Source organism: Pelodiscus sinensis, chromosome 28 (assembly GCF_052426305.1).
Source record: "Pelodiscus sinensis isolate ZL-2025 chromosome 28, ASM5242630v1, whole genome shotgun sequence".
Lineage (NCBI taxonomy): Eukaryota > Metazoa > Chordata > Testudines > Trionychidae > Pelodiscus > Pelodiscus sinensis.
Window position 1 is genome coordinate 16,628,102 of NC_143079.1, and position 15,919 is coordinate 16,644,020.

The 15,919-nt window shown below is 48.7% G+C and overlaps 1 protein-coding gene across 1 annotated transcript in view; it reads right to left on the reverse strand.

Moving 5' to 3' along the window:
• The window catches only part of ANTXR1 (ANTXR cell adhesion molecule 1), a 215,884-nt gene that overhangs the window by 149,801 nt on the left and 50,164 nt on the right, over nucleotides 1-15,919 (reverse strand). The window contains exon 10 of the mRNA XM_006119107.5: nucleotides 11,293-11,391. Coding sequence (XP_006119169.2) covers nucleotides 11,293-11,391 — 99 coding nt within the window. The remainder of the gene's footprint in view (nucleotides 1-11,292; nucleotides 11,392-15,919) is intronic.

Sequence of the window (15,919 nt, forward strand, 5' to 3'; positions counted from 1 at the left end):
GTTTGTCTGTGCAGGGTACATTGGAAATGCTGCTGCTTCTGTTTCAGGCTTCACAAAACTCGGCTGTATTGCTCTGAAGCAAGAGATGGGTTAGCACTTTGTGGCTCAGATCTGTCTCAGTACACAACATGCAAGGAAGCACTGTTGGTGATAGAGTAGTCAGGTAAGCCAGGGCATTGGATGGGAGACACAAGACTTGACTTTTGTGTCAGGCTCTGCCACTGACCAGCTATGGTACCTCAGGAAAGTCACTTCACCTCCTAGCCTCCATTTCACGGATGTAGAACAGATCAGAAGCTCTTTACAATCAGGTCTCTTTTATTACAGCACTGCCTACAGGCCCCATTGTGCTAGATGTGTTATCCACATATAACAATAGAAATGACCAGCCTGTAAGACTTTACAAATATTAGTTTGGGGGGGATTCTGCAATTGTTGCATTTGGAGCCATAGGACTGACCAGTAAAGCCGGAATCCGTGTCCTTGTTGATAGTCTCAGTAGAGAAGACACAGAGCAATGGGGGTGCGGACACCAACTGACCATTGAACGGAGGGGTACATTTCCATGGCAGTGTGTTCATGGGAAACAAGTCTTGCTGGGAAGTCTTCCCATGAAAACAAGTCTTCATGGGAAACAAGCCATGAAAACCTGTTCGGTGCCTAGAGACCAGCGTGTAGTAAGGAACCTGCCAACAGCGCAAAGCTTTGTACAATCCACTCACTGACTTTGAATTCACACTTCTCTGACTCAAACAGTATTTTCAACCTGTAGAACCAATGAGCCTCATCGTTCCCTTCTGCTCCTCCCCTTGGTGAGCATCGGCCAATTGCTTCCATTGACCCAACCTTCTCTGCAAGCTGTAAACGTAGGTGAAACCCCCCCCCCCCCCACCCAACCCTGGATTTCAAAGCAAGCTCAAAATGGATGTTTTGAGGAGCAAAATGACCCACACAGAGCCATCAGAAGAAGGAAGGACTACGTTCATACAACCAGGAAGTGCAGAAGCAGGCCAGCTTTGGGCTAGAAGCTTACTCTGTAGAGATCATTGGAGGACAGACCAATGATCTGGCAAACTAGCCAGTGATTGTTACTGCTTATTGCTTGCATTGCAGACCTGGTTATGGAGCGAGACTCCATTGTACTAGGCGCTGTACAAACATGGAACAGACCCGCTACCGCGAGGAGGGCACACTCTCTAATGGAGTAGGGCTGCCTCTGTTGCTGAGTGACACATAATTCAAAGGGGCCTGAAAGCTCAGCGCTTTCTGAAAATAGTCCTGCATTTTGCTTCAGCTACACCAGACTAACACGGCTACATTTCTATCACTATTCTGAAAATCAGATCTCTTTGCCAGATCTCAACTCCCAAATGACTAACCATGTCCTTTTCTCTTGGCCGAAGTGCGTGATTCTTCATTTATTTCATTTGCCTAAAGTGCATCTTTGAGCCTCATCAGGTCTTGGTGTGACCCATTGTTTCCTTGTTTGATAACTGGGCTATTTGGGGGCAGGAATTTCTCTATTGCCATGGTGTCCAACACACTATCACTAGCCACATGTTGAGTGTGGCTGGTTCACTATGTGAGTGTTGAGTGTGGCTTGGAACTGGGTGGTTGTGTTGTCTAGCGCCTGGTACCATCGGGTTGGGGCTCCACAACACAGATCCAATAACAGTCCCTGAAGCAAGCGGCTTTCCCAGGAAAATCTGCTCTGTGCTGCATCCTAGATGCTTCATCAGGAAGCATTTCAGACTAGCCTATCTTGAGCCTTTTAGCCCTTTGACACCAGGCAGAGAGGTTTGGGTTTGGTTTGGTTTTTTTGATTTATTTTGTTTTGTTTTGTTTTAAAGGAGGTCAAGAAAATACCTTGGAAATCTTCACACCATACAGTGATCTTTGTTTGTCCTGGCTGATTTTTTTCTCCCACTCTAGTGCTTATGGTAGCCCTCCAAGAAAAGATCCTTTTTGGACTGGAAACCTGTTTGCGGGGAGGTAGGAATGCAGAAAGAGAGACACTGCTGTGTTCTCAGGGCTAGAGACATTGCCTATTAAAAGACCCTGTAAAGAAGAAATGAATATTTTGCTAATGCTGTAATGAAAACCATGCCGAAATCATGCTATAATTTCCCTGTGTTGCACAGGGAGCCGTGCGCTCCGAAAGCCAAAGCCATTGAAAGGTGATTTAGGGGATGTGTGGAGGGGAACCGAGCAGAGAGCTGTGATGTCACATTCAGAATGATTTGTAGCCAGTGTGAAAGGATCTGGATGGAATCTGTTTTCTCTGACGGGTTCATCTGTGCTGGGGATTTTATTTTAAATGGCAACACATGCTTTCCAAAGGCTGCTAATGGAACTTGGCATTGTATTACCACTGGGCTAATTTACTTTCACTAATAGCTGATAGCTCAGGAGGGCAGCCCATGCTCTATAAAAGAGTGTCATTCCTTAGAAGAAATCTTTAAGGCAGGGGTCTCCAGCCTTTTTAACCACAAGATCACTTACTCAATTTAAGTGCAATGTAAGATCTACCCCCAACCCAAATACTTTTGCCTGGCTTCCTTCCCCCCTTCTCTGGGGTCCTGCCCCTGCTCCACCCCTTCTCTGAGGCCTCACCCTGCTCGCTCTGTTGCCCTTCCTCCCCGCATCTCATTCACTTTCACCAGGCTGAGGTAGGGGTGCAGGCTCTAGTCTTGGGCATGTGGCAAATGCCCTATATTCTAGGACAGTGTTTCTCAACCTTTTTTTGTACAATACCCCTTTTTCAAAAAAATATCTATAAGTACCCTCAGTACCTAGTTTTCACACAATTTTTTTTTTACTGTTCCAGGGTTAGTAGAGCTGGGTGAAAATTTCCACAAAAATGTTTTCAGCAGAGGAACAACACCCTGACATCAGCGCCTCCTCTTCTCCCTCCTACACCCTACACAGCAAGCAGGAGACTTCCAAGGGGCAGCTCCAAAGCAGAGGGCAGGAACAACATGACAGTAGGGGAAGGGGCAAGTGAAGTGCCAGCACTTGAGAACTTCTTGACCAAACCAGTCAAGATCCCCTGTCAGAGGCTCCAAGATCTACCGGTAGAGCCCGATCACTGGCGGGTGAGCACTGCTTTAAGGCATATCCACGTCCAGAACTCCAAAACATCACATTTCACCCCAGCCCTGGAGATTGGTACCTGGGCACCTCCATATCTCCGGCTTCACATTAGTATTATGAATATAGACACTGAGCATAGTGTGGGATGGTCCCTGCCTTCCCAAGCTTACACAAACTAAACACACAGAGGAACGAACTGACTTGCCCAAAGTCACACAGCAGACCAGTGGCCAAGCCTAGGTCTCCTGGGTTTCTGTCCAGTAGGCTCACTGCCTCCCACAGCACGGGGAATGCCAATCAGTGGAATCAAACCGGGGATCTCTGGAGCTTAGTGCAGGGGCCTCTACTGCATGAGTGTAAAGCCCGCAGGCTCGCAGCTGAGGCTGTAGAGCAAACTCGCTGTTCTCTCTGTAAGTGATCTTGGTGCCACTACATGGGACAGTGACGTACACCCGGCAGGCGTGGGAGTTCCATTCTTACCCTGGACGAGGAAACGCAGCCTGAGCTTCAGAGACATCCCAGCTGAAATTGTAATGCCGACAAGCAGAATCAAACTAGGCCCTCTGGAGCTTAGTACAGGAGCCTCAACCAGAGGCCTGGGCAAAATTCAACCAGCGGCCCAGATCCAGCCCGCCAAGCCACCTGATCCAGCTTGTGCCCATGGTGAGAAGCCTCAGGCAAACTCCCTGCCTGCCCCCCGCCTCCCCGCACACCACTGAGAAAAGCAGCTGCTGGGCCGTTTGTGTTCCACACCTGGGGGAGGGGAGGGAGGAGGAGCTTCATGCACTGTACCCTGCCTCTGGCACTATCCCATTGGCTGGTTTCTGACCAATGGGAGCTGCTTGTTTGAAGAACAGGCAGCAAGTGAAGCACCACTCCCCCGGGAGGCTGTCACACTGAGGGAGATTCCCCCGGGGACCATACAGGGCCAAGCATGGGCACAACCACTGAGTCCAAGACATAATCTCAATAACATGTACATTGAAAGCTATTAGTTCCATGGCTTGAATGACTTCAGAGAGTCTTGGCCATCTTGTTCTGCGTCTCATTTCAGCTGATCTAAGGTTTTAGGAACTGCCGGCTTCATCTTCTCTCTGAAATAAACCTCTTGCCTGATATCATCAGATGCTGAGAGGTTTCAAACAAACACAACAGCTGAGCTATCTGGCCCCCATATGGTTCCTATTAATCCCTAGCCGAGCTAACGCATATTTTAAACCTTGCAGCCACATGTCACAAGAAACATCAAGGCTGGGTCTGAAGTGCTGTATTGAAAATAACAAGAAGCCAAATTCTCCCTGGGTACAAGTCAGCATTGGCTGAAGCTACAGCATCTGGCCCAAGATTCAATATCTCTGCTGGATTCCAGTGCCAAGCATGGATGGCGCAGGAGGCCTTAGCTTTTCTCCTTGGCTTGGCAGTGGGGCGTGTGACCTTTCACTTGTAGAGAACCAATTCACATCTCGGCAGAGGCTGTGGGAAATTAGCTCATGGCTCCCGTTCCGAGTGTCTGCCTCAAAATAATCAGCTGCCTGGGAGAGACAGAACTGCACCTTTTGCCGTGCTCCCTGCAGATCAGAGTTGGTGCTTTTAAGAGGAATAAGGGACCTTTTGGAACAGGCTTTATTTTCCGAAAGATCCCCGTCTAGACTGGTGCTTTTCTCCAGCAAAGCCCCGAGCCAGTAAAAAGCGGCAGCCATGTTTATACAAATGAAGCGGGGGAGATTTAAATCCCCGCTTCATTTGCAATTCTGACTTGTCTCATCTGCATCCCTTTCCGGAAAAGGGGTGCAGTGTAGGCACAGCCCTAGTCTCTCCGTGCCTCAATTCCCCATCAGCATGACAGAGCTAATGGCACTGCTCTGCCTTGCAGGGGTGTTGTGAGGACAAATGCCACCCCAGGGTCCCTGGATGGGCTCCTACCACAGGGTCTCTTTACCATAATAGCAACCATACAAGCATGGCTCACAGAGAGCCAATTTGGTAAACAGATGGGAAATCTAGGAAAAGAAAAAGGGTTTCAGACCAGCCTAAACACTCACTTCTCAAGGGATGCTAGAGTAACAGAGTGGAAGTCAAACACTCATGTGCTTTTTTTTTGGTTTTGCCATTGGCTCATTTGGGGCAAGTCCCTACTCCCCCTATAACTCCGGATCCCCATCTCTGAACTGGGGGATTAAAACTTACCTGCCTCCAGGAGGAGTTCTGATTGTGTTCGGTGAAATGAGCCAAGGATTATCTATATCTGAAAAAATCTACACTCCAAACTCCAAACCCACATCGAGAGAAGGATCATATTTCCAGTTGCCCTGCACTACAGATTCAAGGTTCTCACGCTGTGTTCCCATTCTCGAAGCAGAGGCTTGTATCGAAACGTACAAACTCAGCACAAAATCCAGAGGGGCAAGAACGCTCAGTCCACCTATTATTGCTCCTGTAATTTCCATTGGAGAAATTATTCTTCACATTTTGCTGTGTAGTGTTGGGGGTCAAGTGTAACCCACACACCTTCTGGGTTCCATGCACTGTCCCATCTAGTGGCACTGTGATCACTTATAAAGGGAATGGGAAGTCTGCTCTACAGCCTTAGTTGAGAGCCAGTGGGCTTTTTGCAGTAGAGGCTTGTGCACTAAGCTCGAGAGATCCCAGGTTCAAGTCCCACCTCATCTTCCACCTCCCAAACAGCGGCAGTTCACGACAGATTACATGATTTTCTTTTTTTACACTGCAGAGTGGTTTGGGGAGCCTCAGAGGACAGGTGCCGCTAGCTTGTGTAAGGTAGTCTTATCCAAATGACTCAGACATTAACATGCTGCTGCTTTCATTTTATCTCTGTTATTTATAGCATATTCCATACTGTCGTTTTAGCTTCCAAGATAGAAGCTAGGCACTAACTCATTGCCATGCAAGTCTGCTGTCACGGTAGCTGCTCTCCTGGCTCACTGAAATACTGCGAGGTTGGCCAAGGCATGGGGGAGGGGAGGTCAGATTACCCATGTCTTACTCTCAACTCTTCCCCGGTATTGGGGACATCCCTGATGGATGGATTCAGACACAAAGGGCTTCTTCTTTGTGGTGACCGAGACAGACAAAGGGAGGGGCTCATATGCATGCATTGTCTGCTTTGTAGGTTTGATTCTGGGTTGCATTAACAGGAGTGTTGTGAGCAAGACACGAAGAGTCATTCTTCTGCTCTACTCTGCACTGATTAGGCCTCGGAGTATTGTGTGGAGAGAGTCCAGAGAAGAGCAAAAAAAAAGTATCTTTTTCCAATACTTTTGTCAGAAGAGGCTTTTCCAAAATTTGGCCCATCTAGACTGGGCCAAATTTCAGAAAAAAACCCTCTTTCGAAAGCCCCCTTCTTCCTTGTAGAACAAGGAATACAGGGGCTCCCAAAAGAGTGTTTGCTCTGCCCTGCAGTCTAGCCGTACCCTGAGTGGGGACATGATAGCAGCTTTCAAGTACCTAAAAGGGTGTTCAAGTACCTAGAAGGAGAGAAGATAGGCCAAGAAGCAATGGGTTTAAACTGAAGCAAGGGAGGTTTAGGTAAGGAAAAACTTCTTGTCAGTGGTTAAGCACTGGAATAAGTTGCCTAGGGAGGCAGTGGAATCTCCGTCTCTGGAGATATTTAAGAGCAGGTTGGACAGACATCTATCAGGGATGGTCTAGCTGGTGCTTGGTCCTGCCATGAGAGCAGGGGATGGGACTTGATGACCTCTCAAAGTCCCTCCCAGTTCTAGTGTTCTGTGATTCAAAGTGATGTTCCCTCCCTGTTGACCAGCACCACCATACCCTTTCTGACTGCTCATCCCCTCCCTTAAGCAACCACCAGTAAGGCTTGCAAAGAGAAGACCAGATATAAATCAGACCTTTTCCTGAGAACTACAACTGTCTCTGGGTTTCTCAGCAAAGTCCTTCTAGTAAACATTGCTTCCAATCAGTGCTGTAGCTCTTCTAGCACATGCCATGGTTTACAATAAAACAGCTGCTTTGTAAGAAAATTGCTGTGCTTGTTTCATATGATTCTGCAGGACCACAAATGGCATTACGGTATAATTTAAAAGCCAGTCCAGTCCTTGATTCCCCCTAAACACACACACACACACACACACACACAAATCCTCCCCTCATGGTCCCAAAATTAGAATGCCATGTTCACGTCACACACACACACACACACACACACACACACACACACACACACAAATCCTCCCCTCATGGTCCCAAAATTAGAATGCCATGTTCACGTCACACACACACACACACACACACACACACACACACACACACACACACACACAAATCCTCCCCTCATGGTCCCAAAATTAGAATGCCATGTTCACGTGACTCAAATAGCTCGGAGGACCTAAGCCTCCCAAAAGGTCTTAGGCCTGAAGGATGCTCAGGAAGGAGGTTTTGGAATGGAGGAGAGAGTCAAAAATTTCCCATCAATGTTTTTTACACAGTGGAGATTTTCACACACAGACATTTCAGTTTTAGTAGAAAATGTTCATTTAAAGCGAAAACCAGAAAATAAACACTGTTCACTTTCCAGCAACCGAAATCTGATTTGGGGGCTTTACACTGACTTTTTGATAAGTAAAAACCCATACAAGGCTATGTCTAGACTGCAGGCTTCTTTCGAAAGATGCTCTTTCGAAAGCATCTTTCGAAAGAGCATCTTTCGAAAGATCGCGTCTAGACTGCAGGCGGATCTTTCGAAAGAAAAATCCGCTTTTTCGAAAGAGAGCACCCAGCGAGTCTGGATGCTCTCTTTCGAAGACAGCCTCTTTACATTGAAGAACGCCTTCCTTCGAAAGAGGAGCTTTCGAAGGAAGGCGTTCTTCCTCGTGAAACGAGGTTTACCGCCATCGAAAGAAAAGCCGTGTTCTTTCGAAATAATTTCGAAAGAACGCGGCTTGAGTCTGGACGCAGGGGAAGTTTTTTCGGGAAAAGGCTACTTTTCCCGAAAAAAACCCTGAGTCTGGACATGGCCCAAGATCCTACGCAAGTTTTCAACACAAAATGAAAACAAAGATTCCTTTCCTTTTAAGTTTAAATAAGAAAACAAAGCAACCTCCCTCCCAGCCCTATAGCAGAGCTATGTGAGACTTAGCCACAGAGAGGAGCCAAACTAAACCCTTGATCTTAACTCCCCTGAGCTTTGGAGAACTTCAGCTCCGAGCTGGAAACCTTGTGGCTCAGCCCCATCAGTGAAGTAGAAGCCAGACAAGATTCCTTAGGAAAGCCGGAGTCTGGGGGTGTGTCTAGACTACACCTCTCTATTGACAGAGAGATGTAGATTAGGCATGTGCGGGATTTAAATATCCCGCATTTCATTAGCATAAACATGGCTGCCGCTTTTTTCTAAACAGAGCTGTTTCGGAAGAAAAACAGCAGTCTAGACACAGATCTGTTGAAAAATAAACCCTTTTTCGAAAGATCCTGTAAGCCTCATTTTATGAGGGATAAGGGATCTTTCCAAAAAGGCTTTATTTTTCAATAGATCCACGTCTAGACTGCCGTTGGGAAAAAGCTCCATTTCGAAAAAAAGCGACGGCCATGTTGATGCTAATGAAGTGCGAGATATTTAAATACCTGCTTCATTAGCAATTTCAACGTGCCTAATCTACATCTCTCTTTCCACAGAGAGGTATAGTCTAGACACACCCTGGGAGCCGGCTCTTCCTTTTGCAACCCCCTGTCTGCAGCTGCAGATCCCATCACTGGCCTGTTGGTGCAGCTGAGGCTGTGATTTGTGCGCTGACCAGCCAGCTCTTCAAGGAGCTCCACCCACCTTGTCCCTAGGATGCTTTTGCCTGCCTCTCCTTCCCCACCTCACAGCTCCAGCTTCCCCATGGACAGTGCTCACCTCAGCCCTGCGCCTTCCCTTCGGACTCCCTCAGAGAAAAGAAATCCAGGCTGTAAAGGGTTAACCTATGACCAACCCAATACTCTGCTGACAGCCAAGCGACAGAAGACTGGAACAGGAACTCTGCCTTCTAGGAGTTACACTCCCTACGCCTCAGACACACAACTAGGCCTGTCCTGACCGCTTAGCCTCATTCTGTGTAAGGCAGACAGCCAGGCCACTGCCCTGACACTTTCACTGGCAAATTACGCAAGGGAGAAATGGGGCCTTCAAATGCTGCACGTGCTCCGATGAGTTCTGCGCTCAGCACTTGGTGTTGATTTCCTTTGCATCGGCCAGTTAGCAGCATGCAGCACCATCGCTGACACTCGGGCTGTTACAAGGAGCAGGAAACCTCAGCTGCCAGACAAACTGTCCAGTTTGATGGAAGCATGAGCAAGTCCAGCGCTCGGCCATTGGACTTTGAGGTAAGGTTGTTTTTTTCAACTCGTATTCTTTGAAGGGTGAAGCTCTGTTCCCAACCAATCAGCTTTTGTGTTGGTTCCACGTTATGCAAGATAATTTCTCCCCTCCCTTATGATGTCAGAGACGAGCCAGATCCTAACTGGCTGCCAGGAATATCAGACAGAAAATACACACATCCCATGGCTCCATAGCTCCTTTCACCCAAGTGAAGCCCTAACACCCTCTTCTATGAATGTCAAGTAAGAGCCACACCTCCGAGGCCAAGCTAGTTAGACTGGCATACGGCAGGTCTAAAACTGTAAACTCTTTGGGTCTGGGATTCAGTTTTGTCTGTGTTTGTACAGCGCCTTGCACAATGGGGTCCTGACCCACCACAGGGCAGCTGGGCAACAGAAATGATAAAATCAAGAGGAGAAACAAATCCACTCTATGCTCACACTTCCCACAACATCTCTGCATGCACTTAGGACCCCTCATATGGAAGCAAGGAAGGTTCAGCTTGGACATCAGGTAACACTTCCTGTCAGGGTGGTGAAGCAATGGAATAAGTTGCCTACGGAGGCTGTGGAATCTCCATCTCTGGAGACGTTTAAGGGCCGGTTAGACAGACCCCTGTGAGGGATGATCTAGGTCAGTGTTTCTCACAGTGGTCGGCGAAACCAGCTGTTAACTGGCTGTGCCGGTTTGTTTACTTACCAGCACTGCAGCTACAGAGCCTCGTGGCTCCAATCGGCTCCAGTACACTGTTTGCAGCCAAGGGGAGCCATGGGAAGCTCTACACCTGCAGTGTGGTGCCCCCACAACTCCTCAGAGCTGCATGGAGTGTGCGGTGCGGTGCGGTGCTCCAGCGGCAACGGAAAGGGCCAGGGGCTCCGACCACTGCTACTGAGGCTACAGCAGCGGCTGGAAGCCCTGGGCCCCTTTGAATCACTGGGCTTCGGGGCAACTGTCCCCTTGCCCACCCATCAGCAGGCCTGGGGATGGGTCAGGGTCCTAGTTCCATTCCCCTGAGTGAGGTCTGGGGTCAGGAGGACGGACGAGTCTCTCCGATGTTGTTCCTTGGCATAATCTGTTGAACCCTTAAACCAACAGAAAATGCAGTTTTGTCTTTTGCCCATAATGGACGTAGCCGCACGGAAAAGAGAGCGGAGCTAGTCAGTGCATCTGCAGCCATTTTATGCAGTTCTTCACTGTTAGCTATAAATCCACTCACGGCCAGCTCTGTTCCACCCTGCGAGATGCAGCGAAGGCTGCCGTGGTTGCCAGGAAAACTAAGATGTGTTTTTATTGGGATACAGCATTCTGCATTCAGACTGCCTGGCCGCCCCACTGGGCTCCTCTCTCATTTGTGTGCAGCTCTCTGAGCACTAATACCTCAGGAAGCCATGCCCAGGGAGTGGCTTTCCTCCAGCTCATTGCGAGACAGGCACCAGTTCTTTGCTGCAGCACCCCTACATTCAAGCGCTCTCCCTCTCAGGGTTACAACGCCCAATGCAGGGTGGGGAACCTGCTGCCTATGGGCCAGGTTAGATGCTGAGCAGTTTGTTTACCTGAGCACCTGTAGGCCCAGGCTCTCGCAGCTCCCAGTGGCTGTGGCTCACTGTACGCGGCCAATGGGAGACATGGGTCATGGTGGCCCGACCTGCTCCACTTTCCACAGCTCCCCTTGGCCAGGAACGGTGAACTGTGGCTGTGGCCATTGGGAGCCGTAGGACTCAGTTCCTGTGGATGCTCAGGTAAACAAGAAGCACCTAACCCTGATGAACTGTGTGCGGCTGGTGCACCGGAGGTTCCCCACTTCGGCCCCAACGTCTTTTGGAGGAAAACAGCAGCTACTGAAGGTAAAACAACAAGCTACTCACTGAAAGTAACCGTTTCATTGATGCGGAAGCTGCAGAGCACTCGATCGACATTCCGGGCGTGTCGGAAACCGTTCCCTCTCACAACGACTTGGAACGTCTCTGAGGGAAAGAGGAAATGGGTTATTTGCTTTGTGTCAATAATAACGGGCAGGTAGAGCTGCTCTGACAACAGACCTTTTCCTCCTGAAAGAAATTTCTAATAAACAGTCTCAGGCCATGTCTACACTACAAAATGAAATCAACCTAACTTACATCGGCATACAGCCGCTGCAGTAGTTACATTGCTTGTGTGTGTCTACACTTCGCTCCTCACGTCAGCAGTGCTCACCAGAAGCTCTTGCATCGATTGTACTGGCAGTATGGGGCACTGTGTGGGGCTCCTGCCAGCAATGCAGCATCTACACTGACTGTGGGAGGACCTAACTACATCAGTTCCTACTTTGAAGTTGGAATAAGACCCTCCGGAAAAGGGCGCTTTTTCCGGAGGATCGGGGCCAGTGTAGACGCTCTTTTCCGGCTTTTTTAAAAGCCGAAAAAAAGCGGCGGACATTTTTATTTAAATGCCGCGGGGGATATTTAAATCCCCCGCGGATTTCCCTACGACGACTGGTGAAATTTACATGCCCCTTCCGGAAAAGGGGCCAGTGTAGACGTAGCCGAGGAGTTTTGCAGCTGAGCTGACATCTGCAGCACTCAACTCCCATTGACACTTGAAAATTAGTCTCACCATGCATGTGGCTTTGTCTGCAGTAGCACTTTTGCTAGCGAAACTTTTGTCAGTCGGGGTGTGACAAGGCGCTCTCCCCTCTATAGAGCTCCTGCTGCCTGTTGGGGGATTAATGATGCTGGGAGGGACAGCTCTCACCGGTCGGCACAGAGCTGCTACACAGACCTTACAGTGACACAACTGCATAGTGCATAATACAGCGGAGCCACTGCAAGGTCCTAGACCAGGGGTCACCAACCAGTAAATCAGGATCTACCGGTAGATCTTGGAGCCTCTGACAGGGGATCCTGACTGGTTTGGCCAGGAAGCTCTCAAGTGCTGGCTCTTCAATTGCCCTTCCCCCCACTGTCATGCTGCGCCTGCCCTGTGCCTTGGAGCTGCCTCTTGGAAGCCTCCTGCGTGCTGTGCAGGGTGTGGGAGGAAGGAGGGGGGGCTGATGTCAGGGTGTCCCTCCTCCCCCCACTCCTGTACCCTGTATCCACACAGAGATGGGGATGGAGGGAGCTTGGCAAGGCAAATCTCTGTCACTCTCACACAGTATGTGTGGCTCTGTCACTCTCACAAACACACAGGCTATGTCTACGCCGGCGGGTTCTTGCGCCAGAAATATGCAAATGAGGCTAAGCGTGGAATATCGCTGAGCCTCACTTGCATAGCTAATGAGCCACCATTTTTGCAGAAGAGGCTCTTTTGCCAGAAGGAGCTGTCTACACGGCCCTCTTGCGCAATGCTGTTATTCCTGAAAATAATCAGTGTAATGGCATTGTGCAAGAGGGTTTTTCTTGCGCAAGAAGGGGCCGTGTAGACAGCTCCTTCTGGCGCAAGAGCCTCTTCCGCAAAAATGGCGGCTCATTAGGTATGCAAATGAGGCTCGGCGATATTCCACGCTTAGCTTCATTTGCATATTTCTGGCACAAGAACCTGCCAGTGTAGACATAGCCACACTGTCCTTCCCTCTCATCTCCTGACCCAACACACACGTGGGGGGTTGTTGCTACTTTTACTGCTGGCAAAGTGGGTTCTGTTTAGTGTTTGACTGGACTGTGCATTTCGTAACTTTCATATCTCTTTCATGCTTAACTTTAATTCTTTGAGTACTACAATGCCTAACTGGTCAGGTCTGGACTAACTATTGATTATAACTTTTACTTATAATTTTTTTAAAGGGGTTTTTTATTATTAAAAAAAAAAGGTTGAGAAACACTGGCCTAGGGGATAGGGCATTTGCCATACACCCAATATTAGAGCCTGTACCCCTACCCTAGCCTGGTGAAAGTGAATGAGATTCGGGGAGGAAGGGCAACAGAGTGAGCAGGGTGAGGCCTCGGAGAAGGAGTTGAGCAGGGGCAGGGCCCCAGAGAAGGGGGAAGGAAGCCAGGCAAGGGTGTTTGGGCTTGAGGTAGATCTTACATTGCACTTAAAAAGTGATCTTGTGGTTAAAAAGATTGGCGTCCCCTGTCCTAGAGAAAACACTCTCCTAGACAAAACCTTTGCAGTTTGAGGAGAGGCAGGAATAGTCAGTGTATGAAGAGCTCTGTATGGAGGCTCTTCTCTGCCATGCTAAACTTCTTAGCAGCAAAACTGATCCAAATGTCTGACCATTCAAAGTTTTTCCTTGTCCATTCCAGCAGCCACCTTATCTAATTACCCCGAGGGACTCCCGCGCTGTAGCTGTCCAAATAGCGTATTCGCGCTGGAATCTGGGCTGTGTTCCAGCTCTCATTTTCTAATAGCCAGGAAGGGGTCAGCTGCAGACAAACCGAGGATATCTATCCAAGCAGCCTGCCTTTTAATCCCATTGTGTGATGTCTAAGCTCATTCGAGAACAGGGGGAGAAGTGCTGAGCTCAGGGCGGGGGGGAGGAGGGGAAATGTAAAATCTTTAGGAGCAATTATGAAAATTGTATGGAATGGGATTCCAAGTACAGTAAAGCACAGAAACCTTTGTGATAACCTAACCAGTCTGGAACGATAATTAACAGGTTGTGATGATGATCACATTTCTATATTTATGCAGAAGCAATAACTACGGAAGCTATCTTTTCAGAATGAGGAGTCACTTCTGATAACTGGCCCAGGCTAGGGGAGAGGGAGGTACTACGGACTGTATCTTTAAGGGCTAGGCGTCCCAGACTGAACGTCTGTGAAGCTCTGGTTACACATAGCTGTTGGAAACAGACACTGGATAAAACAGCGCTCTTGAAAGCAACTTCAGTGCTGAGTGATGACTGAATACCACAAGGCACAGCACTTTAACTGCGGTGTTTGCAGCCAGTGTGCAGCTGAAGCGTAATGTCTGCACTGCAGTCCGAGAGGGGTCTACAGCACATGTAGACACACCTGACTTAGCTCTGATAACCAGATCAAAAGTATCTTGAGTGACAACAGCAGTGAAGTCAAGGCAGGAGGAAGAGACTCCTGAGTATGTTCCCAGGCAGTGGGGCGTAGTCCTTGCAGACATCCATACTGCCCCAGCGTCTCTGCTCGCTTTGCTGAGTCCTCAGTGTGTCTCCTGCTGGCAGTGTTGGCATGCCCTAAACCATGATCCCCACAGGTACAAGGTAGAGGACAGGGAAGTAGCCACACCATCCCACACTGAAGCCATCCAGGCACACACAGAATGTGGGGACCGCAGCCTCGCCTAGTCCAGACCCTTTCTGGCCCCCACATTGTGTGCCCCAGACCTGAAAGCGAAATACAGGCATTCCCTAGAGAACCGCACGTGGGGCTCCAGCCCTTTTCCACACAGGCAACCAGAGCTACTGCGGCCATAACCTGTCCCTTCAGAACTCTCAGACTCTCCGTTTTTCTAGTGATTTATGTAGCTCTCTGCATATTTGCTAGCTGTGGGCTCCCCTGCACTTTGAACTCAATGGAGGTTTTGACTGAACACAGATGTTCGGCTTTGAGCTCCATTTCAGTCACCAAGAAGTAAGGACTCGCTGCAGCGCTGCTGGCACATCGTGTTGTGACAGACTCCATACCTAGCATGTGTGAAGAGGCACCATGCTCCTTCCCAATAAGGCACAACACAGTGGCCTGGGGTGAGTAACTGTGGTCAGTAAAAAGTCCCTTGGGAACTTTCTGAGTTATCATCTCTCCCCTTGTGGCATCCTGGCCAAGTTCTAACTTGGGTGATTACATAATCTTTTCCGATATTTTCCCTCTGCTGTTTCAGTTGGATACAGTATCCAGTCACATTAGCCTGCTCCATTTGTAAATGGCTTGCCTATGGTTAATAAATGTTACAAGGATGTCAGCGACATGATTTATAGAGTGCTGTAGATTGTGCTAAGCATGTAAAAGATGTTACAGATTATTATAAACCATGAATATAAATAACTAAGGGTACGTCTACACTGCATCCCTAGTTTGAACTAGGGATGCAAATGGAGACAACCGAAGTAGTTAATGAAGCGGGGATTTAAATATCCCGCGCTCCATTAACATGATCTCGCCGGCGCGCTAGTTCAAATCACAGCTGATTCGAACCAGGAAGTGCGCGTTAGTTCGGACTAAAGCCCTTAGTCCGAACTAATGTCACTCCTCAAAAAATTACTCCTCCTATTTGCATTAACATGGCTGCCGCTTTTTTCCGGCTTGGAGATAAGCCGGAGAAAAGCGCCAGTGTAGACGTGATTCTCTGGAAAATAAAGCCTTTTCCGGAGGATCTCTTATTCCTTATTCCTTTCAAGTAGGAATAAGAGATCCTCCGGAAAAGGCTTTATTTTCCGGAGAATCACGTCTACACTGGCGCTTTTCTCCGGCTTATCTCCAACCCGGAAAAAAGCGGCAGCCATGTAAATGCAAATGCCGCGCGGGATATTTAAATCCCCCGCGGATTTGCCTATTCCGAAGTGCTACATTAGCATCCCTTTTCCGGAAGGGATGCCAGTGTAGA